This window comes from Bufo bufo, chromosome 3, assembly GCF_905171765.1.
Source record: "Bufo bufo chromosome 3, aBufBuf1.1, whole genome shotgun sequence".
NCBI classification, from domain to species: domain Eukaryota; kingdom Metazoa; phylum Chordata; class Amphibia; order Anura; family Bufonidae; genus Bufo; species Bufo bufo.
In genome coordinates this window covers 289,570,129-289,596,908 of record NC_053391.1, presented here as the reverse complement: position 1 = coordinate 289,596,908, position 26,780 = coordinate 289,570,129, and the positions used below count along the sequence as shown (strand labels likewise).

At 45.9% G+C, this 26,780-nt stretch overlaps 1 protein-coding gene across 1 annotated transcript in view; it reads left to right on the top strand.

Annotated features, from left to right (window-relative positions):
- Positions 1-26,780, top strand: part of ITPR3 (inositol 1,4,5-trisphosphate receptor type 3) — a 605,308-nt gene that overhangs the window by 219,788 nt on the left and 358,740 nt on the right. Inside the window, 1 exon segment of the mRNA XM_040424182.1 lies at positions 24,816-24,988. Within this exon segment, the coding sequence (XP_040280116.1) occupies positions 24,816-24,988 (173 nt within the window).

The following is a 26,780-nucleotide window of genomic DNA, read 5'->3' as shown; positions in this document are numbered from 1 at the left end:
GAGACAGGATTATGTGGAGACACAGATCTGTGAAGGCTACAAAAAAAAAATCTGCACTTAAAGTTCCCAAGAGCATAGTGGCCTCCAAAATTTTTTAATGTAAGAAGTTTGGAACAACCAGGACTTTACCTAGATCTGGCCGCCATGTCAAACTAATTAATGGGGAGAGAAGGGCCTTGGTAAGAGAGATGACCAAGAACCCAATGGTCACTCTGGCTGAGCTGCAAAGATCATTTGTGCAGATGGGAGAAACTTCCAGAAGGTCAGCCATCACTGCTGCACTCCAGTAATCTGGGCTTTATTGCAGGCTTGCCAGAAAGAAGCCCATCATCAGTAATACACATGAAGGATGTACTAGTGACCTCTGGCAGACTTGGCTAGGGGACCTACTAGATCCATTGCTATACGCTCAAAAGGAGGGAACTAAAGGACTGCAGAATTGTAGCATTGGAGCGCTAATCTGACATGTGGGACATTAGTCACTGGAGCCACAGAAGGTAGGCCCCCATGCCGTGCAAGGCATTGGGCAGCCTCTGCATGGCATTGGGCTGTCTTGTCACCCATCGAGTCCCTGCCACTGCAGCACGGGCTCCCTCACCCGCTGCAAAGCCCTTCTATGCCGTGGTCAGCGCTGACCACGGCATAGAAGGGGTTAATCCACCGGCATCGGCTTTTACAGCTGGCCGATACAGCAGGGGCCCGGCTATCAGGGACTGCCGGACCCCTGCAGTGTGCCTGCTTATCACCATGACTTAATAGTACGTCCAAATGCGGGAAGTCACTTGCCCCCATGATGTACTATTATGTCATGTGTCGGGAAGGGGTTAAGGCTCGGATCTCTCAACTGAGCAGTTGCAAAATTTTCCCTGGGAATTGCCCAGAGCTTTTTCCCACAGTGACCAGAAAAGAGGAAAGTTACATCCCAGAATAAGTTCATGTATCAGTCCAGGCACAACCCCCACTTCGCAAGTAACAGTTCCCAGAGAAGTCTGAACAGAGACCTCAGCAAGGGGCTATTCTTTTGTGTCCCCATGCACGCAATATACTGAAAGTTTTGTTTTGGGGAACACAATTTTATGGGGAATATTAGCCCGAAGCAAGGTGATCACACTGCAATTGTCCAGGAAGGCTATTGTTATTGCAATTCATGCGATTCTCTTCTTCTTTGTGTGGTGCCAAATCAATTAGGATTGTAAGTATGAGCTCATAGAGCTTTCTCAATGAGACCAATACAGGCTGATATTATGGAAAATATCCCATCCTTTATTCAAGTAACATACACTTTTATATAGGAGATGTGAGGTAGACAAAAAGGGTGGTCCTTAAAGAAAGGTTATTGGCTATTGGTTATTGGCCAAAATGGTTGTAGTTTGCCAACTTTATCCCTGAGTTTCATTGGCACATTTGAAAATAGCAATCTTATCCCCCCCCCCCCCCCCCCCACACACACACACACACACTGTGACCTTAAAACAAAGAAATGCACATGAGGCTCTGATCTGATTTGCTGCCATCTAGTGGACAAAAAAGAGTAATACAGGATGTTCACATTATATATATAGAGAAATAAAACCTATCTCTCACAAATCCCTCCTTTTGCGGTAAATAGATACAAGATGAATAAGCAAAGTGAGGTATTATCCCAATGCCCTAAACGGCGAAGAGCAGGACTTTCCTCATTACTTCACCAGGTCCCCCCAACTCCCTTTTGGGTTTGCTTTCATGTTGTTCTATTTATTCCGCAACTGTCAACAAGGTTTTATTTGTTTTAGGACGGAATCGTGTTCCTCAAAGAGGTGCTCATAATATTCTTTGGTTTTGACAGAGTCACAATGCATGTACATGGTGTTTGCAGACATGGTAGAATTGAACATTTTAAAAACTATTTTCCTAAAACAAGGAACCACACAACACCTTATTAAAGCCAATGCCAAAAATACTACCACCAGGGTAATTAACAGATTAGCCAACACACTAGACCAGTTCCCAAACCACTGTTCTAGCCATGAAGTAAACGGGTTATTAATTCCAGAGTTTTCCGCCAGTTCGTTCGATAAAGCCGTCAGTACTTTCAAAGCCTTGGTGATGCTTCCGTCAGGGTCATTGTTATTCGGAATAAAGGTGCAGCAGAAACTTCCAATCATCTTGCAGAAGCCTCCTTTTTCCGCCAGGATCATGTCGAGGGCCAGTCGATTCTGTAACACCATCACAGATGAAGAGCTCAGTTGTTCCGCTATTCCTTTCACCGCATCTCTGGTATAATTCACGAATCTCTGATGATTATAATACAAATAGTTAATCCAGTCTACATTTTTATTTATGCCAGTCATAGGAAATATTGATTCGAAACCTGCAGCTATCTGGTTTCTAGCCTTTAATTCATCAGGAACTCCTTTAGGGACTCCTATAGCATCTATATAAACATGAGAATCAAAAGATGTAGAGAGTGACCTCCTTTGCCGTGACCGGACATTGGTTTGCTTACTGACTTGATCCCACTCAGGAGGCGAAAATAGAACAAATGGCATCAGCACCTTAATCAGGGTACATTGTCCAATCCATTCTATTCGTATCCTGGGTCGGAGTTTCAAGTCTCCACACAACGACCAGATATCCGAGTGTTGATAATCTTGGTTGTTAAACCATCCGTCAGTGTAAGCATCAAGGTCACTACTTGTCCTATTTAGATAGATGTTATAGGAACAATATCCTGGAGGGAAAACACCAAGGTCTTTGCATGTACCATTACGATTAAAACAGGCATAATTTCCAGGGCATGGTGTTATACTCAAACCCATATGGTCTCTCTCATGAACAGTAGGATAGAGTAATTCTATTGTCCTGCAGCGGGAGTTGTCATTACTAGGAATAGTTTCAGTGTACATCTTAAGGATGCACTTGAAACCCTCAGGATCGGTAATCTCATTTAAAGGGAAAGGCACTGTACCCAAATGAGGTCGAGCTGCAGCACTGGCTATGCAGTTGGATCGCTTCTGGGAAAGAACTGTATAGCGGATCCACTCTATCCCTACATTTGTATCTGTCTCTGAGGCCAATTTGTCTTCATACTTTAGGTTGGCCAAATATTTAATGTCCATTGTGGGTACAGATGTAGGAGGTATAGGTGTAACTGAACTTTGATCCCCTATCCTTATTATTACTCTAAATACAGAATCTGGGATTCGATCTAACTGTTCCTTTCCCCCTGTACAATATAGAATGTACAGTAAGGCATGCAAAAACATTACGGCCCTTGCAGTCATTCCGGCACTTGAGGTTCAGGTACTTTTTTACATTGTGATTCGTGGACCCAATTAGGCTTTCCTTCCAACTTGACAGCAGTGGTGGTGGTTAACAGTACTTGATGTGGATCCTCAAACCATGGTTCTAGGACTTTAGGCACGTGTCGTTTCACCACTACCCAGTCTCCTGGTTGTAGAGAATGAGTTGCCCCTATGCTTTCTGGATCTGGTAGAGAAGCAGAAACTTGGGAATACACATTAGACAGTCTGTTTGTAAGACAGATAACGTACTTTGAAAGACTACTATGCTACATCTGGAGTTGTAGAAAATAGAGTCCTAATCTAGGGGCATTCCCAAAGAGTATTTCATATGGACTCAGGCCTGTCTTCCGGTTAGGTGTATACCGGATGGAGAAGACTGCCAAGGGTAGACACTCTGTCCATGGCTTATTCAGTTCAGCCATGGCCTTCTGTATTTTAGATTTAATTGTGCCGTTGAATCGCTCTACTCTACCGCTGCTTTGTGGGTGATACGCTGTATGAAAAGCTTGCTCAATGCCCAGGGCTCCCATAATTTCCTGCATGACCCCCCCCTGTAAAGTGAGAGCCTCGTTCACTCTCAATTGTGTCTGGGACCCCATATCGTCAAACTATCTCATTCAGAAGTTTCTTGGCTGTGTTTTGTGCAGTGGCTTTGGCCACAGGATAGGCTTCTGGCCACCCTGAAAACAGATCGACACATACCAAGACGTATTCTAGGGTCCCAACTCTGGGTAGGTGGATGTAATCTATATGCAGTTTTTGGAAGACGAAATCGGGCCTGGGAGTGTTCCTCAAAGGTGTTTTTACCGTCCTTCCTATGTTGTGATGGGCACAAATCATACAAGCCTGAGTGAATTTGGCTGCAGCTACACTGAATCCTGGGGCATACCAGTGTTTATAAACAAGAGCAGTCATCACAGTTTTGGACAGGTGAGTATTCCCATGAGTGGCCTGGACTGTGACTGGGAACAAAGCACAGGGCAAACACAGCTTTCCTCTAAATTCCCATGTTCCTTTTGGGGTCAGCACAGCTCCTTTCTCTTGCCATACTGCCTTTTCCTCTTTGGTTGCTTGAGACTGTAAGGTTTTGAATGTTTCAAAGCTAACTGGCAGGGAGATTTGCTGTTGTACTGCTGCTATCCCTACAGGATCATCTCTGGGTTTCTGTGCAGCAGCTTTTGCTGCCAGATCAGCTTGATTATTTCCTTGAGCTTCAAGGGTTTTTCCTAACGAATGGCCTTTAATTTTCATAATGGCCACCCTCGTTGGCAACAGAAGAGCGTCCATTAGGGCTTTGACCCCTTTGCCATGTTTAATTGGCTTGCCATTTGCTGTAAGGAAATATCTAGCCTTCCAAATTGGACCATAATCATTTTGTGATCCCAAAAGCATACCTGGAATCCGTATAGATGTTTGCAGTTTTACCCTCCGCATACCTGCAGGCCTCTTCCAAAGCCTTAAGGTCAGTTTCCTGTGTAGATATATGAGAGGGTAGTGACTCTGCTTTGATCGTATCGTGCTGAGTGACAACTGCATAACCAGTATAAAACTTCCCCTGGACACCCTACCGCAATCCACCCACAAAGAGCTCTAAATCTGGATTTTCTAAGGGAATATCTACCACGTGATCAAACCCTGCTGTCTCTTGGGACATTAATTAGATACATTCGTTTTTAGCTTCCGGGTCAGGAAGATACTCAACTAAATGACTCATACTTTTGCCAGAGGCAGCAGAGTAGCTGGATTCAAAGATGTGCACATTTTAAGGGTGACATTTGGTGGCATAAGTAGTGCACATTCTAGTCTAAGGTGTCTGGCAGTGAACAGGTATTTTGGCTGTACTTGTGTGAGAATGGCCGAGATGTCATGAGAGACATAAACAGTGATTGTATAGTTGAGCACAATCTCAGAGCTTTTGTCAAGCATGAGTTGTACAGCCACTACTACACAGACACAAGATGGCGCTCCTCTAGCCACTGGATCAAGTCTGGCAGGAGTAATATGCCACTGGACGCTGTTAGCTAGCCCTAGCTTGGGTGAGAACAGCTGAAGCATGGCGAAGACAGTCAGTGCAATAGAGTCTAAAATCTTTATTGTAGTCTGGTAGACCCAATACTGGTGTGGAACTGATGACTAGTTTTAATGTATGGAAGTTCTCCACAGCCCCATCTGTCAATGAAAAAGGAGGAGAGGTGAGACAATCATACAAGGGTTGCATAACAGCAGAGGCATTCCTGATCCAAGGCCTACAGTATGAGACCCAAATAAATTCTCAGAGCCCTCACAGTAGTAGGCAGAGGAACTTGTTGGATTGCAGTTATACGGTTTGGGGTGAGATGTCTAATCCCAGCAGATATACAGTGCCCTAGAAAGGTGACCGTGGTACAACAAAATTGAAGCTTCTTGCGAAAAGCTTTACAGCCATTTGCAGCCAGGAAGGTGAGGAGAGATGCCGAGGCTTGTTTACACACCTCCTCTCCTGGGCAGCAAAGAAGTAAGTCATCTATATGTTGAAGTAAGACAACTCCTTTAGATGGAATGGGCCAATCCGCTAAAACTTGGGCTAAGGCAGTATTATACATACTGGGTGAATTATGTGCACCTTGTGGTAAGACCGTCTAGGTATATTGTCATGAGTGAAAGCAAAAAGATATCTGCAATCCGGATGTAATGGAACTGAGAAAAATGCATTTGCAAGATCCATCACAGTGAAATGGGTAGTAGTGTGGGGAATCTGTGCCAACAATGTATGTGGGTTTGGTACCACAGGGGTATTAAAAACTGTAGCCTCATTAACAGCCCTAAAATCATGTACCATTCTATACTGCATTGGCTGACCCCCTCCCCTTTTCTTAATGGTGTACAAGGGATGTTACATGGAGAGGTGGTTTCAATTAGTACCCCATTATCAACAAAATCACATACTTTTTTGGTGATAGCATCTGTTTGTTGTATACTGAGGGGATACTGCGCCTTTCGAGGTAAAGGAGCACCAGGTTTACGTTCTATCATCATCGGAGGGACACATAAATGGCCAACATCTGTGGGTCCAGAGGCCCACAGAAATGCAAGTACTTGAGGCAGCAGAAGGGACACACCCTCTTCAGAGAGTGTAGACACGTACATGTGAAATGGATTATAGTCACAGGCTGCTAAGAGACATATATCCTTCTTCACCTAGTTTGCCTTGTAACTTCACAGTACCATCAGGAAGATGCGTTATCTGCGCATATATTTTCTGCAACAAATCTGCTCCTAGCAAATTAACAGGGCCGTTGTCACTGACTAAGAGACGACTTAGCATTTGTTGGTTTGGGGCAAATGCAATTTGTATTGGCTTTGTGAGAGTAGGAACCTCATTACCATCTACTCCTACACATTGAATACTATCCTTAGACATGAGGTTTTGGCTGCTCCAGTGTCAATCAAAAAGGGGATAGGCTCCCCCCATTGATTGCCAAGGAGACAATGGGGGCAGGCCCTAAGAATTGCATATTTAATAGGGGCACAGCATTTGACGCTGGATTGCCAACACCCTATGGGCGTTGCACTTGAGGGGGCTGAGCATTCTCCTCCTCTTCCTCCTCCCATGGGCGAGGAGATCGGCAACTTCATGCAAAGTGCCCCACCCTGCCACATTTAAAACATCTTAAGGGATATTGTAGTTTACTTCCCCGTTATTGGGGAGAGGGCTGGTAAGCAGCCACACCCGTTTTTGGTCGTTTGTTTAACTCGGCTTCTACACCCTTTGCTACTTGCAACAAAATGGAGGGCTGTATTGTTCTCCATTCAGGCCTAGCTGATACCAGACCCTTGCAAATGCTTTCCCTAAGACAATCCACAAAAGCAGCACTCAAGATTCTCCCATGCATGTCTAAGGTGTGCTCAAAACCCAAATCCACCCATCTTTGCTGGAGTTTAGTGAAAAATTTCTCCACACACTTTGTTCTGTCCTGATGCATATCAGACAATGTAAAAGACTGATCACCTAATCGTTTTCTGCCCCATTCCGTGAGCTTCACTATGTCTTGGTCACCGGACAACATAGTATCGTCTCCCTCACAAGATCCCACCGTAGAGGCTATTATCTGAGAGAAAGAATCACCAGCTTTACACTGGACTAAATCTTCCAAATCCCCCCAACAACATGAGAAAGCTTTCCGTATCTTCGCTAACTTCCTACAGAACAGCATGTGTAAGTCCTCTGGATTGGGGATTCTACTGTCACGGTGGGGAGTGGGGAAAACCCCCCACCGTACAATGTCAGGTATAAAGGGGAATCAGCTAGGCCAGGACGTCGGAATCAGGGAGCAGGTCACCTCCTATTGCGTCCCTAATACTCACCCTAACTCCTCACCGTATGAGTGGACGTGGATGGTAGGACGGCTCATACAGGATACCTTTGGCCCTGAGTCGCCCTGATAATCCCTCACATAGGAGCAGGAGAGAGACGACCTGTTCTTCCCAGACACGGATGAACAGGAGTCTCAAATGGCCTAGCAGCAGGGAAAGGAAAATACCATATTCAGCAACAGAGTCGGCAGGTAAGAACACCAGAAGCACACTTACCTGCCGCAGCCACCATGACTGGAACCCATGCATAAGTACAAGTGCCCACACACCAAATAGGACACCGTACAAACAACACCACACACCGGTATCCAGCACTCCTGATACTGTCTGAGCCCAAAACAGCAGGGTGCACTGCAGCCCCAGGCAGCACTGCAAACAGACTTATGGTTCACCCCTCCGGGAAACCAGCCCCCTTCCAGAGGTGCAACACACACAGGGAAACATCTTGCACACATGCAAGGACAAACACCAACAACATTCCAGACATGCAACAACAAACAAGACGTACAACAATCCCTGAACACAAGCCCACACCAAACAAGCAACAAGTGAGGTTGGGTACACTGAGGATACAAGGGAGACAAAGGAATGACATTGCAGATGACATTGATGTCCTACAAGGTGGCCCTCAGCGACTGGGCAGATAGAACACCTTGGACTGGGGCAGAGCTCCAGCACCAACGACAGCTGAAGTACAACTGACCCCAGCCAGGGAGCCACAGGTAATAAAAGCCAAGTAACCACACCCAGTCAGGGAGTTAACCCTTCCAGCACCAGACAGAGGGAGGAATCCACTAAAAGGGGAAGTGCACACACCAGCCAACAAGCAACGAATTACCACAGGCAACAGCATGCGTGGCAACCATGTCACGGCGCACACAGCAAAAGCTGAGACACTGCCACGACATGCCCTAACAGCAACATGTTGCCACCAGCAGCTACAAGCGTGGCAAAAGTGTCACGGCGCAAACAGCAAAGGCCATGACACTCACACCCCTCAAAGTTCCCCCTCAACTGAGAAAGGGGAAACTAAAACGGAACACCAATAAACAACAGGGGGAGGAGAAAAAAAAAGAGTTGCAGAATCAACCTCAGTGCAAGGAGGTCTCTCCAAGACTGCCGCCAGCATGCCCGAACCACCTAGAAACCGGCCAGCCAGCCAACAAACAGCTCGAAGAGACCACACTGAATGCTGTATCCACCTCAGACCCAGTTTACACAAGGTTGCTACCAGCAAGCATTCCCCAACCAGCACACTGCCAGAACACCAAAGGAATGCAGCCAGCAACACAACACAAGCAACAAACCATTGAGACATGGACAAGGGGAGACACAAACACAAGTGCCGGTTCACACCAACTGCAACACCTGTCACTGAGAACCGCACTGTTAACAGCATCTCACCATATATCCTCCCTCCGGAGGATAAGCATGTGCGCCAGAAAATGGCAGGCGACACATGCTGGGCCCTCTTCCGAAGGCTCAGACAGGGGAGCCTTTGTAGGACATACTGTCACGGTGGGGAGTGGTGAAAACCCCCCACCGTACAATGTCAGGTATAAAGGGGAAGCAGCTAGGCCAGGACGTCGGAATCAGGGAGCAGGTCACCTCCTGTTGCGTCCCTAATCCTCACCCTAACGCCTCACCGTATGAGCGGACCTGGATGGTAGGACGGCTCATACCAGGATACCTTTGGCCCTGAGTCGCCCTGATAATCCCTCACAAAGGAGCAGGGGAGAGACGACCTGTTCTTCCCAGACAAGTATGAACAGGAATCTCAAATGACCTAGCAGCAGGGAAAGGAAAAGACCATATGCAGCAACAGAGTCGGCAGGTAAGAACACCAGAAACACACTTAACTTCCGCAGCCATCACGACTGGAACCCGTGCATAAGTACAGGTGCCCACACACCAAATAGGACACCGTAAAAACAACACCACACACCGGTATCAAGCACTCCTGATACTGCCTGGGCCCCAAACAGCAAGGTGCACTGCAGCCCCAGGCAGCACTGCAGACAGACTTATGGTTCACCCCTCCGGGAAACCAGCCCCCTTCCGGAGGTGCAACACGCACAGGGAAACGTCTTGCACACATGCAGGGACAAACACCAACAACATCCCAGACATGCAACAACAAACAAGACGTACAACAAACCCTGAACACAAACCCACACCAAACAAACAACAAGTGAGGTTGAGTACACTGAGGATACAAGGGAGACAAAGGAATGACATTGCAGATGACATCGATGTCCTACAAGGTGGCCCTCATAGACTGGGCAGATAGAACACCATGGACTGGAGCAAAGCTCCAGCACCAACGACAGCTGAAGTACAACTGACCCCAGCCAGGGAGCCACAGGTAATAAAACCCAAGTAACCACACCCAGTCAGGGAGTTAACCCTTCCAGCACCAGACAGAGGGAGGAAACTACTAAAAGGGGAAGTGCATACACCAGCCAACAAGCAATGAGTTGCCACAGCAAAAGCTGAGACACTGCCACGACATGCCCTAACAGCAACACGTTGCCACCGGCAACTACAAGCGTGGCAAAAGTGTCACGGTGCAAACAGCAAAGGCCGTGACATCTACTCATCATGGCCAGCATCTCACTAGGGGTGCCTGGGCTTACGATAGGGTAGATTTGGTTGGGGTGGATTTGGCATGAATGATACGACTGGGGAAACTGGGTGCAGCTGTTTTCGCACATCAAACAATGATGCTGGAAACCCCACATTTTCTTGTGTCTGAAATCCACTCATGTCTAAAAGAGGACTTAAAATGGGTGCCGCCCTAGATTGAGTGGATTGGTCTGGGACACTTCCAGTAGGCATCATAGGGGCAATCACTGCAGGCACATTTGTAACATTTGTGGGACATACAATTGGGAAGGGATGTTTGCAGACATCGCTTGATATAATTCAGTACTGGGATCTATAACAGGAATTGTGCCCTGTCTTTGAGATGTACAGATAACACACATGTTACTAGTGTCAGCATTCTTGTGCCTGCAAACACAAATGGGCAAAGGATAGAAGGAGCAGAAAGCAAAGTGGGAGGTGTTTCTATTGGAAAGGAGAACATTCCAGAACAGAGTGCAGAGGAGGGGCTGACAGAAGGAACAATAGGAGTTTTTGTGGAACTACAAGACTAAGAACTACTATCGGAGGTTACAGCAGATGTGGTGGGGGAAGGGATGCCACATGGCAGACTGTCCTGTTCTTTGTTCGCTACCACATCCAAATCCTCCATCTTACAATAGAAATATTGTCCATTTTTCTCAACTTTCCATCCGTCACGTGAGTGGACAAGTTCCACCATAACTTTGCTTGCATCAGCCTATTATTATCTCTCAACCAACCTCAATTTTCCTGCAATTTATTTTTCCATAATTTTTCAGTTAATCTACAGATTTTTGGCATACCAATTGCACACATGAATGATTTTAACTTAATTACTTAAACTTTCCCTTCTCTTTCTCTCATCAGCTGAGCTGCTGTTATCATCTCCTCATCATGTCCTGCAACATTTGAGTTACCCATTTTATATTCCGTATTTTCCGGCGTATAAGACGACTTTCTAACACTAGAAATTCTTTTCAAAAGTCGGGGGTCGTCCTATACGCCGGGTATACTCAGATCCGATGGTATATTCTAACCCCCAGGCGTTCCCATGGTGACAGGGACGCTTGCCTGGGGGTTAGAATATACATGGACCCGCGGCTCAGAGGAGTATACATTTATTAACTGTAATCCGTAACTTTAAATCAGCGCTCATCTCTTTACTAGGGTACCTTACTCTCAGCTCCGGTAACAAGCAGTGCGGACGTCGCTCACTCACTAGGCGGCACAGGCGTGTGACGTCAGTGAGTGAGCGCCGCCCGCACTGCCTGTTATCGGAGCTGAGAGTAAGGTACCCTAGTAAAGAGATGAGCGCTGATTTAAAGTTAAAGTTACGGATTACAGTTAATAAATGTATACTCCTCTGAGCGGCGGGGAGGGGGATCTGTGGATGGCACATGGGAAGGGGGAACTGTGGATGGCACATGGGGAGGGGGATCTGTGGATGGCACATGGGGAGGGGGATCTGTGGATGGCACATGGGAGGGGGATCTGTGGATGGCACATGGGGAGGGGGATCTGTGGATGGCACATGGGGAGGGGGATCTGTGGATGGCACTGTTTAAGGGGGATCTGTGGATGGCACTGTCATGGGGGGGATCTGTGGATGACACATGGGGAGGGGGATCTGTGGATGGCACTGTTATGGGGAGGGGGATCTGTGGGTGGCACTGTTTAGGGGGGGATCTGTGGATGGCACTGTCATGGGGGGGAGATGTGGATGGCACTGTTATGGGAGGGGGATCTGTGGATGGCACTGTTATGGGGAGGGGGATCTGTGGATGGCACTGTTAAAGGGGATCTGTGGATGGCACTGTTGGGAGGGGGATCTGTGGATGGCACTGTTATGGGGAGGGGATCTGTGGATGGCACATGGGGAGGGGGATCTGTGGATGGCACTGTTTAGGGGGGATCTGTGGATGGCACTGTCATGGGGGGGATCTGTGGATGACACATGGGAGGGGGATTTGTGGATGGCACTGTTATAGGGAGGGGGATCTGTGGGTGGCACTGTTTAGGGGGGGGATCTGTGGATGGCACTGTTATGGGGAGGGGGATCTTTGGATGGCACTGTCATGGGGGGAGATGTGGATGGCACTGTTATGGGAGGGGGATCTGTGGATGGCACTGTTATGGGGAGGAGGATCTGTGAATGGCACTGTTAAGGGGGGATCTGTGGATGGCGCTGTTATTGGGAGGGGGATCTGTGGATGGCACTGTTAAAGGGGATCTGTGGATGGCACTGTTGGGAGGGGGATCTGTGGATGGCACTGTTATGGGGAGGGGATCTGTGGATGGCACATGGGGAGGGGGATCTGTGGATGGCACTGTTTAGGGGGGATCTGTGGATGGCACTGTCATGGGGGGGATCTGTGGATGACACATGGGAGGGGGATTTGTGGATGGCACTGTTATAGGGAGGGGGATCTGTGGGTGGCACTGTTTAGGGGGGGGATCTGTGGATGGCACTGTTATGGGGAGGGGGATCTTTGGATGGCACTGTCATGGGGGGAGATGTGGATGGCACTGTTATGGGAGGGGGATCTGTGGATGGCACTGTTATGGGGAGGAGGATCTGTGAATGGCACTGTTAAGGGGGGATCTGTGGATGGCGCTGTTATTGGGAGGGGGATCTGTGGATGGCACTGTTATGGGGAGGGGATCTGTGGATGGCACTGTTTAGGGGGGATCTGTGGATGACACTGTCATGGGGTGGATCTGTGAATGACACATTTAGCATAAGATGCTATATAGTGTCATCCACTGATCTCCCTCCCCATAACAGTGCCATCCACAGATCCCCCTCCCCATAACAGTGCCATCTACAGATCCCCCTCCTCATAACAGTGTCATCCACAGATCCCCCTCATAACAGTGCCATCCACAGATCCCAGTCAGTTCCCTGGACTGGAGAAGATTGTCTTGAGGACAGGGAGGGCTGGGCATTCAGGGGTAGTCTTATACGGCGAGTATAGCCCAAACCCTATATTTTTAATGGAAAAGTTGGGGGTCGTCTTATACGCCCAGTCGTCTTATACGCCGGAAAATACGGTATTAATATTTTATTAATATTCTTCCTAATAGGGACACACAATTTTAAAGATATTCCTTTTTCTAGATTCTTCCTAGTCGGAAAACCACAAAAATATTTAACCTAGATTCTTCCTAAGGGTACTTTCACACTAGCGTTTTTCTTTTCCGGCATAGAGTTCCGTCACAGGGGCTCTATACCAGAAAATAACTGATCAGGCATATCGCCATGCATTCTGAATGGAGAGTAATCCGTTCAGGATGCATCAGGATGTCTTCAGTTCAGTCATTTTGACTGATCAGGCAAAAGATAAAACCGTAGCATGCATCTCCGGCAAAAAAAACCTGAAGACTTGCCGGAATGCCAGATCCAGCATTTTTCCCCTTAGGAATGTATACCGGAATGCTGGATCCATCCTAAAAATGTGAAAAAAGATACAAGACGGATCCGTCTGTCCTCATGACAAGCGGAGAGATGGATCCATTCTTGCAATGCATTTGTGAGACGGATCCGCATCTGGATGTCTCTCACAAATGCTTTCAGTCACATCCAGATCGGCAGATCCGACGACGGAACTGCCCGCCGGATCACAGTGCCGCAGGTGTGAATCTAGCCTAACCGGGAAATCACAACATTTTTAACCTACATTCTTCCTAATTGGGAAGCCACAAAAAAAGAAAATGAAACAAAAAATAATAATTTTAACAAAAATGTATCCAATTAGGGGAACTCAAAACTATATAATCTAGATTCTTCCGATTATGGGAATACAAACCTTCCTTTTACCAAGAACTCTCGTCAGAGTCTGGCTGGCATCCAATTCTACGTCACAGGATATGCAACTATCAGATGTCTAACAACTTCGGTTCTGCGCAGCACGTCAATACAGCATGAAAAGCCACACAAAGAAGGAATATTCAATCGAGTTCTTTCATTCTAAAGGACAGATCAGCTATAATTTGAACCCTTCTATCGCGATAACACCAATTCAACTCTTGAGAATCTACTTGGGCAAAAGGCTCAGAGAAGGTTTGTAAGAAAAAAAGCTTCTTACCTTGCTGCAGCATGAGACCTTGCCTGATGGTTTTGCGCAAGTCTCTTGTGGCGTTTGAATCGGAAGTTACACAAGCTGTCTCCCCACCCAGGGACGCCAATAATTATCGCAATTCATGAGATTCTCTTCTTCTTTGTGTGGTGCCAAATCAATTAGGATTGTAAGTATGAGCTCATAGAGCTTTCTCAGTAAGACCAATACAGGCTGGTATTATGGAAAATATTGCACATTCAATAGACAAACGGACGGCACTCACCGATGCTTGCTGAAACAATTCCTTTATTCCTGGTAGAGAGCGGACAACATACACAAGTGCTTCAGCTGAGTTAGGCGACGGCCGTTTCGCACCTCAGTGCTTCGTCTGGCCCATAATCAGGTGAAACAATTCACCTGCTCTTAAAAGACTCAAGCTGTGACGTGGTTCTCTCTGCGCCGCACCAGCGATACGCTGCTACAGCGCTCACCTGTGCGCGTCAGAGAGGACCACGTCATTGTGAAAAACTAATATTTAAAACTGTACCATATAACCTTTTGATTAATTGTGCAACTCCTTGCTGGGAGGGAGCGGGTACCTACAAGAAGACCCCCATATCAATCTTGTCATTCAGGCCTAACTTACTTTCTCTCCTAAGGAGTTCCTTATGTCTATCTCCCCCTTGTGGTAGACTATGTACTATCTCTATTCCTGCGAAACTGAGGGTCAGATAATTGCCTGCATGTTCCTTTCTCACATGTTCGATTAGCCGTAAACAGCCCTTGTGGGAAACACACAAGAAGGGGGAGGAGCAAAGGGAAAAACACACAAAAAACAGGGATACAAAAGGAAGCAGGTATCCTGGAGAAGTTAGTCGATCAAGCACCTCTGAACCACTCACATAGTTTGGTCATCAACCTGACCGGTTCCGTGCTGCTAACAGACTGTGTGAGGGTCCTCAATCGGGGGCTCAACTACAGCCTGTGGTCACATTGGGTAGGCACTGTCCTCCATCCCTCTTTGGGACAGCTGGGGTCTCCCTCTTTTTTCTGACTTTTTTTACAGCCTGGTGGAGCAGTTTGACCCGGTCGGGTTTGAAATAGACCTGTATAAGGCAGTAAGAAAGTTAACATTGAACAAACTGTTCAAATGAATCCCATCCACAACAAAAAAGGAGGTGAGGGAGAGTCGCCAGCCTTTATAGGTCCTCTAGGGTTTAGCACCACGGCCAATTTTGACCCCACAGAGGTAGCGTGTCTACAATGGATGACAAATTCATCACTTGATACCCCCACTCAACAATTGGAGGGGGGGGGATTTTCGGGGGATGTTAGGTCCACATTTAATCCCCCCTTGTCTGCTGGCAGCTCGATTGATATTTTCCAACAAAAAGTCATAGAAGGGGTGAAAGCATTAGTATACCCCAGGGCTACCAAAATTTTGGAGGTTGGAGAAGAAAAGGCCTTGAAGTGGCTGCAAACTCGTGACGATATAGTCATAAAGCCGGCAGACAACCGGCAGACAAGGGTGGTAATGTGGTCCTGATGACTAAAGAATATTATGTAGCAGAGGCGCATAGACAGCTCCACAACAAAGAGGTGTGTGAGAAATTACAGACAGACCCTACACACCAGGTGCAGGGCCTGTTACGGAGATTACTTCATAAGTATTTTGAGCTTAACACCTTGTCACAGAAGACAGCAGAAAAACTGTTGCCATCTTTCCCCTCGAAACCATCATGGTACTTCGTACCCAAGATTCACAAGTCACTGACCCAGCCCCCAGGCAGGCCCATAGTGTTTGGGGTTGGGTCAGTGACTGAACCTCTGTCGCGGTATATAGACTGGTTGCTCAGGCCCATGGTCAGTTTTGCACCTTTTTATCTCAAGGACACGTCGGACCTCCTCCGTGTGTTGAATTCAATACAGTGGCGGGAGGGATTTCAATTGGTGTCCCTGGATGTTGAGAGCCTGTACACGCACATCCCCCAAGATAAAGGCATTGAGGTAGTCATTGACATTTTGACCAGTACCGGCAAAAGTGAGATGTTCTCCAACTTTGTCCGTAATGCATTGGGGCTCATTCTCAAACACAATGCCTTTAGATTCGGGGATGCGTGGTACAAGGCAGAAGTTTGGCACTGCCATGGGCACACCAGTCTCCTGTACCTTTGCAAACCTCTATTTGGCAAAATTTGAGGATAGGTATATATATGCGCTCTCTATTCCTTTCCTCTCCTATATACACACGTATTTAAGATAGATTGATGACGTGTTCATAGTATGGACAGGGACAGAGGCTGATTTTGCCTGCTTTGTACAGTATCTAAACACAGTTAATGACATGAATATGTTATTTACACATAAGTTTGGAGGCTTGCATCTGTATTTTTTCGATGTCGAGATATCGGTGAGGGATGGTGAGTTGGTGACCAAGGGGTACCGTAAACCCACGGCCACCAACTCGCTTCTACACTATTCGAGTTATCATGCCCCCAGTGTTAAGAAAGCTGTCCCCTATGGCCAGTTTGTCAGGCTTAAGCGGATTAACAGACATGACGCAGATTATAAACGACAAGCCTTAGATTTGAAAAACAGGCTTCTGGCCAGGGGGTACCCCTTGAAGCTACTCAATGAGGTCATGAAGAAGGCCTCACTAACCAAATCTCCAAAGAGTCCCAAATTCACTGGGCATGGTCAGACAGAAGAGACAGCGGATGAGTGTAGTTCCCACCCCTTTGTCTTCTCCTTCAGGTTTGGACCAATGGCCTCCCAAATCAGAAAAATTATCAAGGACAACTGGTCCATACTTGAAAGAGATGAATCCCTGAAAGGGATTAAAAATGTGGCACCAATTATAGCCTTCAGGAAATGTCACACCCTGAAGGATAAACTGGTCCGCAGTAGATTTCAGGAAAAGAAATCCATGACTTGGTTAGAGAATTGGGGACCAAAAGGTAACCGCAGATGTGGTCACTGTTCGTGTTGTAAGCTCAACCCGCAATGGGATACACTAATCTTTGGAGGGATCCAACATAAAGTGAATACCCTCATCACCTGTAAAAGTAAATACGTGGTGTATCTCATAAAGTGTAAATGCGGCAGGTTCTATATAGGAAAAACCATAAGATGTCTCCAGGAGAGGATCAGAGAACATATAAACTCACTCACCACGGGAAAGGGCTGTTTACGGCTGATCGAACATGTGAGAAAGGAACATGCAGGCAATTATCTGACCCTCAGTTTCGCAGGAATAGAGATAGTACATAGTCTACCACAAGGGGGAAATAGACGTAAGGATCTCCTTAGGAGAGAAAGTAAGTGGATCCTGCACGCAGGCGCAATGGGGCCGTTAGGCCTGAATAACAAGATTGATATGGGGGTCTTCTTGTAGGTACCCGCTCCCTCCCAGCAAGGAGTTGCACAATTAATCAAAAGGTTATATGGTACAGTTTTAAATATTTGTTTTTCACAATGACGTGGTCCTCTCTAACGCGCACAGGTGAGCGCTGTAGCAGCGTATCATTGGTGCGGCGCAGAGAGAACCACGTCACAGCTTGAGTCTTTTAAGAGCAGGTGAATTGTTTCACCTGATTATGGGCCAGACGAAGCACTGAGGTGCGAAACGGCCGTCGCCTAACTCAGCTGGAGCACTTGTGTATGTTGTCCGCTCTCTACCAGGAATTGTTTCAGCAAGCATCGGTGAGTGCCGTCCGTTTGTATTTTGAATGTGCAATATTATTGAAGCAGTAACTGCCTGGTTACACGCTGGACAGAGCACCACCGGCAGCAGCGATGCCGCATAAATATTCCTGCCAAGTACCCTGGTGACAAGTGTGTCGACACAAGGGATTCGTTATTGGTTAAGTGCAGTGACACTCTTTTCTTTACTACAATCGCAGTTTATCATGGAAAATATGACATCCTTTATTCTTATATAGGAAATGTGAGGTAGACAAAAAGGGTGGTCCTTAAAGAAAGGTTATTGGCTCTTTGCCAAAATGGGAGTAGTTTGCCAACTTTATCCCTGAGTTTCATTGGCACATTTGAAAATAGCAATCTAACACCCCCCCCCCCCCCCGCACTATGACCTTAAAACAAAGAAATGCACACAAGGTTCTGATTTGATTTGCTGCCATCTAGTGGACAGAAAAGAGTAATACAGGACGTTCACATTATATATATAGAGAAATAAATCCTATCTCTCATACTACTACCTGGTGGCCTTCTATCTACACCTCACAACTCCACCAAGAGTCCTGGGGAACTGCAGAGGAAAAACTCAGGGAGTGAGCAAACAACGACTTTCGCCAGGTCACGCTACAGTCCACAGGCTCCGTAGTATGTGGGCACTTAGCCATGGTGTGCCCAAGCTCATGACATTTCGAGCGGGGGCGTTGCTAGGGTCCCAAAAGATCCGGGGCCCAAGCCCCAATGAATATGGCCAAGTTTTCTAAGGCTGCTTTCACACGGGCGAGATTTCCGCGCGGGTGCAATGCGGTAGGTGAACGTATTGCACCCGCACTGAATCCCGACCCATTCATTTCAATGGGGCTGTTCAGATGAGCGGTGATTTTCACGCATCACTTGTGCGTTGCGTGAAAATCTCAGCATGCTCTATATTCTGCGTTTTTCACGCAACGCAGGCCCCATAGAAGTGAATGGGGTTGCGTGAAAATCGCAAGCATCCGCAAGCAAGTGCGGATGCGGTGCGATTTTCACGCACGGTTGCTAGGAGACGATCGGGATGGAGACCCGATCAATATTATTTTCCCTTATAACATGGTTATAAGGGAAAATAATAGCATTCTGAACACAGAATGCATAGTAAACTAGCGCTGGAGGGGTTAATAAAAAATAATTTAACTCACCTTAGTCCACTTGATCGCGTAGCCCGGCATCTCCTTCTGTCTCCTTTGCTGAACAGGACCTGTGGTGAGCATTAATTACAGGTAAAGGACCTTTGGTGACATCACTCCGGTCATCACATGATCCATCACATGATCTTTTACCATGGTGATGGATCATGTGATGACCGGAGTGACGTCACCAAAGGACAATTTTTTTAACCCCTCCAGCGCTAGTTTACTATGCATTCTGTATTCAGAATGCTATTATTTTCCCTTATAACTATGTTATAAGGGGAAATAATACAATCTACAGAACACCGATCCCAAGCCCGAACTTCTGTGAAGAAGTTCGGGTTTGGGTACCTAACATGCGCGATTTTTCTCACGCGAGTGCAAAACGCATTACAATGTTTTGCACTCGCGCGGAAAAATCGCGGGTGTTCCCGCAACGCACATTTTCCCGCAACGCCCGTGTGAACCCAGCCTAAGTCGCCATCCCCCTCTGCCAGCATTTTGCTGTACTTGCTATACAGCAGCACATACCTCTCACATCCAGGGCCTCCCAGGTGACATCTCCTCTGAAGTAGATCTTCTGTGTCATCATTTTCTTTATTTGGTCCGGACAACTTCTTTCAGTGGCTTTGTCTCTGCAGAGTGTGTATCAGTGCCCCCCATAGTAATAGTGCTCCTCATAGTCCCACCAATAGTAATTCCCTTCTAGAATGCCCCCATTAGTAATAGTGCCCCCTACAGTGCCCCCAACAGTGATAATGCTCCACAATAGTGCCTCCATCAGTAATACTGCCCCCTACAGTGCCCCCAACAGTGATAATACTCCACAAGAGTGCCCCCATTAGTAGAAGACCCCTCCTGTATTAATAATACCCTCACAGAGCCCCCAGTAGGAATACGGCCCCCTATTGTTCCCCCAGTTGTAATAAGAATGTCTATAATGCCTCCTGGATTTAAAATGCTCCTACAATTACCACAGTATTTATACTGCCCCCTACTGTTACAATGCTCACCCTAAAGTGCCCCCAGTATTTGTAATGCCCCCTGTAGTTATAAACCTCTTTCCACCGTACAGTCTTATCTAAATAACATCACACCATCTATCCTGTCCCTTCCAAAATACAGTCCCATGTAAAACCCATCACTCCCCTCCCTTTCGCCCCTCCAATATATAGTCCCATGTAAATAACACTTTGTCCCTCCACCATAGAGTCCCATGTAAATAACATCACACCATCTCTTCAGCCCCCTCCAATACACAGTCCCATGTAAATAACATCCCTCTCTATCTACAGCCCCCTCCAAAATACAGTCCCAGGTAAATAATATCACTTCCCTCCCTTCAGTCCCTCCAATATACAGTCCCATGTAAATAACATCACCCCCTCCTACAGCCGCCTTCAACATACAGTCCCATGTAAATAACGTCATCCCCTCCCCAGCGACCTCCAACATTCAGTCCCATGTAAAAAATATCATCACTCCCTCCTACAGCTGCCATCAACATACAGTCCCATGTAAATAGCATCACTCCCTCCCACAGCCACCATCAACATACAGTCCCATGTACAGTGAGGAACAGAAGTATTTGAACACCCTGCAATTTTGCAACTTCTCCCACTTAGAAATCATGGAGGGGTCTGACATGTGCATTGTAGGTGCAGAATAAAAAATAAATAAAACAGGAAATCACATTGTATGATTTTTTAAGAATTTATTTGTGTTGCACTGCTAAACATAAGTATTTGAACACCTGAGAAACAGCAAGAATTCTGTCTCTCGAAGACATGTTACTGTGCCTTTATAAAAGTCCACCTCTACTCCACTCATTAATCTAACTTAGTAGCACCTGTCTGAACTCTTTAAAGACACCTGTCCACCCCACAGTCAGTCAGACGTCAACTTCTACCATGAGCAAGACCAAAAAGCTGTCAAAAGACACCAGAGACAAAATTGTGGACCTCAACAAGACTGGAAAGGGCTACGGGACAATTGCCAAGCAGCTTGGTGAAAATAGATCAACCGTTGGAGCAATTGTTAGAAAATGGAAGAGGCTAAAGACGGCTGTCAGTCTCCCTCGAACTGGGGCTCCATGCAAGTTCTCACCTCGTGGGGTATCACTGATGATGAGAAAGGTAAGGAATCAGCCCAGAACTACAAGGGAGGAGCTGGTCAATGACATGAAGAGAGCTGGGACCACAGCTTCTAAGGTCACTGTCGGTAGAACACTATGCCGTCATGGTTTCAAATCATGCATTGCACGGAAGGTTCCCCTGCTCAAGTCATCACATGTCCAGGCCCGTCTGAAGTTTGCCAATGACCATCTGGACGATCCAGAGGAGGCATGGGAGAAAGTCATGTGGTCAGATTAGACCAAAGTAGAACTTTTTGGTCTAAACTTCACTCGTCGTGTTTGGAGGAAAAAGAAGTATGAGTTGCACCCCAAAAACACCATCCCTACTGTGAAGCATGGGGGTGGTAACATCATGCTTTGGGGGTGTTTTTCTGCGAAGGTGCCAGGACGACTGCACTGTATTAAGGAGAGGATGAATAGGGCCATTTATTGTGAGATTTTGAGCAACAACCTCCTTCCCTCAGTCAGATCATTGAAGATGGGTCGTGGCTGGGTCTTCCAACATGACAACGACCCGAAGCACACAGCAAGGATAACGAAGGAGTGGCTCCGTAAGAAGCATATCAAGGTTCTGGAGTGGCCTAGCCAGTCTCCAGACCTAAATCCAATAGAACATCTTTGGAGGGAGCTGAAACTCTGTGTTGCTCAGCGACAGCCCCGAAACCTGACAGATCTAGAGGAGGTCTGTGTGGAGGAGTGGGCCAAAATCCCTGTTTGCAGTGTGTGCAAACCTGGTCAAGAACTACAGGAAACGTTTAACCTCTGTAATTGCAAACAAAGGCTTCTGTACCAAATATTAACAGGTGTTCAAATACTTATGTTCAGCAGTGCAAGACAAATAAATTCTTTAAAAATCATACAATGTGATTTCCTTTTTTTTTTTTATTCTGTCTCTCAGAGTGAGAATGCACCTACAATGTGAATTTCAGACCCCTCCATGATTTCTAAGTGGGAGAACTTGCAAAATCACAGGGTGTTCAAATACTTCTGTTCCTCACTGAAAATAACATCACTCTCTCCCACAGCCACCATCAACATACAGTCCCCATGTAAAAGCCATTACTCCCTCCCACAGCCACCATCAATATACAGTCCCATGTAAATAACATCACTCTGTCCCGACCACCTCCAACATGTAGCCTCATGTAAATAACATCACCCAATTAACATTTAGTCCCATGTAAATTACATCCCTCCCTTCAGCCCTAACATACAGTCCCAGTTAAATAACTACAACTCCCAGCATTGCTTTGACTCTCCCTTCACTTACCTCTCCTCATGTAGCAGAAATCAGCACAACTTCTTCCCCCAGAACTTCTCTTTACTGCCCTCCTCTCCTGCACTGGTCACATGATGGTGACATCATCGCAGGTCCTTCCCAAACACTGCCTGTTTTGCTGGTCACATGACCTGTGATGTCACCACAAGTCCCTCAGCTCTTCCAGTATATTAGATTCAATTGTATTGCCGTCCTGAGGAGGTCAATACAGTTGTATCTAGCAGGCAGGACATTCGGGGCCTGGGACAAGACATCAGGGGCCCAGGCCCCGAATGTTTTAACCTAGCAATGCCCCTAATTTCCAGCAATGAGGTCCAGGAGGTTATTGAGGTAGGCATACCCCTGGCAAAGAAACTGTACTGGATGGAAGAGTCTGAGAGTGGCAACCCTTGGTCTCCTACTCTTTTCCACAATATTTCCTGGTAGTCGCGTTTTCCCCTGAGATGAGATGATGGAACCGCACCAGTTTTCCTGGCACTGCTCTCAGTTAAGGCATATCTTTTCAGGGTGCCAATCATTTGTTCAGTGGTCTGGGCATCACTCTACATTACCCAGTATTTCAGTTCTCTGGAAAGTGCACAACGTAGTTGTTCCACAGTGACCCAGTCCACTACATCCTGTGAGGATGAGTTTTCTGGCTCAAGCCATTTATCCATTAACTTCATAAGATCAGGCACCTGTGACCGGAGAGGCTTACTGGTATCGTATTGCCACTCATGCACCCTCTGGGCACGAACAGCCAAGGTGACTCCCCCTTGTGCAAGTATCTCTGCTTTAAGCTACATATAACTTTTAGCATTCTCAGCAGACAAATCACAATAAGCTTTTAGTGGCTCACCTGAAAGTAGCGGTGCCAGGACTTCAGCCCACTGAGATTCTGGCAAATGTTCCCTTTCAGTGGTTTGCTAAAACAACGCCAGGTAGACCTCTACATTCTCTCTTTTACCATCCGTTGCATTTGTACCAACTTTTGCGGGTTGTCCAGGGCAACGGTCTGAAATGAGGCCTGTTGAACAGTCCAAGTCACCTTTAATACAGCCAGTTGCTCCATTAGCAGTTTATTTGTTTACTTTTGTACTTGCATGGCCTTTGTATCTGCCTGTTGTTGCTGGATGTTAGCTTGCACAAACTGCTGGATTAATTCTTTCATGTTTGTCAATTGTTTAGCGTCCAGAACAGCAGCTTTTACCCAGGACCTATGTTTTGCTGGTTCCTGGTGCTACTGGCAAATTCACTTAGCAACAAACAGGTAGCATAATAAATGCCTACATCCCCCACCATATGTAACAATTTGGGGAATTAGCTTCAGCAAAGAGACACTCTTCGTCCAGGTTTCTTCAACAAAACAATGGCTAGTAGTTTATTTCCAACCAACATATAGTCCATCAAACGTAAATGTAGCTTTATTTAGCATGGATCAAATAGTAAACAGAATTATGCTTTATGGCAGCACAAACTCCAAAATAAAACACAGTTATTTTTCCCTTTTGGTAATAAGACACAGTTCACACCTTGTGAAGTCTTTGTTGTGGTATATGGATTCTCCATTGCCAAATTAACCCCCTCACTTTATCACACTACATATGAAATAGAAACATATCAATATATAATTCTATAAACATTAATCTAGATATGAAATCCTAATGTATATCACTAGCTCTAGTGTAATACTTTACTAATAGCATTACATGAACCACAAACCATCCCATACAGAGTTCAAAATTATGTAAGCATAAGGAAATGTATAATGCTAATGTTTTCCCTATATAAAATAATGAAATAGTACTTCTTAGGGTAAAGATGAAATATCTGGAAGTCTCAAAATTACGATGAGATTTCAAAGAGTTATCCATGCTGTCAAACTCTCTGTGGCTTATTGTGGGCGGCAAATCTTTACAATACCAAAGTGTGACAATTGTGACAAACTACTAAAATTAAGCCTTCTTATATTGAATGTGTCACTAAAAAAGCTAGCTATACCAAATGTTGAAAAAACATAAAGAAAATGAAAAGCAACAAGTTGGATGGATAGAGATAGAAATTGCACAACTAACACACAACTAACAAGAAATTATAACAGTTTGATATTTCTGTACAGAAAAATGAGGCTATGAGTGGATGAGCATCATAGTTGAGCAGTCAAGGGTTATTTATATTTTAGAGGTATGAGTCAGAACATTGAATGATCAATTTTATATGTATTTCTGTCTTGTACTTTAGGAGCACATAGCCAAGCAGTTTGGAGTCATGCAGTCTCAGATTGGATACGATATTTTAGCCGAGGACACAATAACTGCACTGCTGCATAACAATCGGAAACTCTTAGAAAAACACATCACTAAGACTGAGGTTGAGACGTTTGTCAGCTTGGTTAGGAAAAACCGCGAGCCAAGGTAAGTGCAGTTTCAATAGAATAAGGAGCTTGTGTTCACTATTAGATTGCGGATTATTTAGTACAACTGACTCTTGATTTGCATAGTTAAGGGTACTTTCACACTTGCGTTATTCTTTTCCGGTATTGAAATCCGGTAAAGGGTCTCAGTTTTGTCCTAATGCATTCTGAAAGGAAAGCAATCCGTTCAGTATGCATCAGGGTGTCTTCCGTTCCTTGTACGGTACTTGACTGGGCAAAATACTGCAGCTTGCTGCAGTATTCTTTCCAGCCAAAATCCTGGAACAATACCGCACTTGCCGGATCTGGCATTAATTTCCATAGAGATGTATTAATGCCGGATCCGGTACCAAGTGTTCCTGAAATTGCTGAATCCCCGGATCCGGTTTTGCGGTCTGTGCATGCGTCGGGCTTTTGATCTTTAAAAAAATTTAAATACCGGATCCGTTTTTCCGGATGAGACGGATCCGGTATATCACCGAATCCATGTAACGGATCCGGGGAAAAAAAGCTATCCGTTTGTACACGGCTTGCTGGATCCGGCAGGCAGTTCCGTTGCCGGAACTGCCTGCCGGATTCTAACAACGCTAGTGTGAAAGTACCCTAAGGCGGTTTAGGGTTAGTTTAGCGGTTATTCCATGATTAATGTAAAATAAATGAAAATTTAAAATCATACTGTACATGACAATCTCCTTCTAACAAAGCTAGAATAAGCCCGGTACCACACATGGGTCCAGAGATCTCCTCTTTCATTGTTTTGCTAGATTTAGCTGACAGCTCCAGGGAGTGTATTTTCTGCTGCAGCTCAGGGGCGTGTCCATGTCTCCCTATCACAACTCAGGAGGCAGTTGAAGGATGAAACTGAGTATGTGCGGCGTTCTCAGTGAGTCGGACAAAGTGTTGCGCAACTCACCACTCAAAAGAGATGCAGAAAAGTGTGCCAGTCTTGGAGTGGAGTAGAAATTAGACTATTCTTCTGACTAAATCAGGTGCACCTACATAAATATGTCAGAAAATCGTTCTGAATTAGTCAAAAAATCTAAATAGGTGAACGAGGCGCAAATACCTCTAAAACTGGCACATTTTCAGTAGTAAATGAAACTAAAAAAATAAGACAGTCTAAAACAGTATTTTTATGCCTAAAAACAGACGCAGAAACTGTATGTGCCCCATTGTATTAGGTGTCTGACTGGCTCACCATTTGTTTGGTGTGCTAGTATTGATAAATCTCCCACATTATATGTTCATGCACACAAACTTATTTTTTGTCCATGTCCGTGTCATTTTGCAGACAAGGACAGGCATTGTTAGAATGGATCTGAAAAAAAACCAGAATGTAACATGGATATCACACAGATGTCATCCATTTTATTGCAAATCCGTGTTTTGCGGACTGTAAAATTCAGACGGTTGTGTGCATGAGCCATTAAAAGTATGTTCAGTAGGTTTTTTAAAGATTTTTTAAAGCTTGTCACAGAGCAGGGGGTTGTATAAAATAAAGCAAAACACCATTGCTCACCTTTCAATGTGCCGTCACTCTGGCACTGTATTTCAGTACCAGTTGCTCCATTCCCTGCTGGTCCCACAGTAATGATATCATGTTCACCATTCACCTGATCGCTGCTGCTCAACAGTCATGCACCATTCATACATACATGACCATTGAGGCCAGTGATTGGCTGCAGCAGGCATGTAAACAATGAATGCAACATCATCTTTGCAAGATCAGAGCATGGTGCTGGAGCAGCAGGACATTTAAGGCTGGGCTCACACGGGCGAGATTTACACGCGGA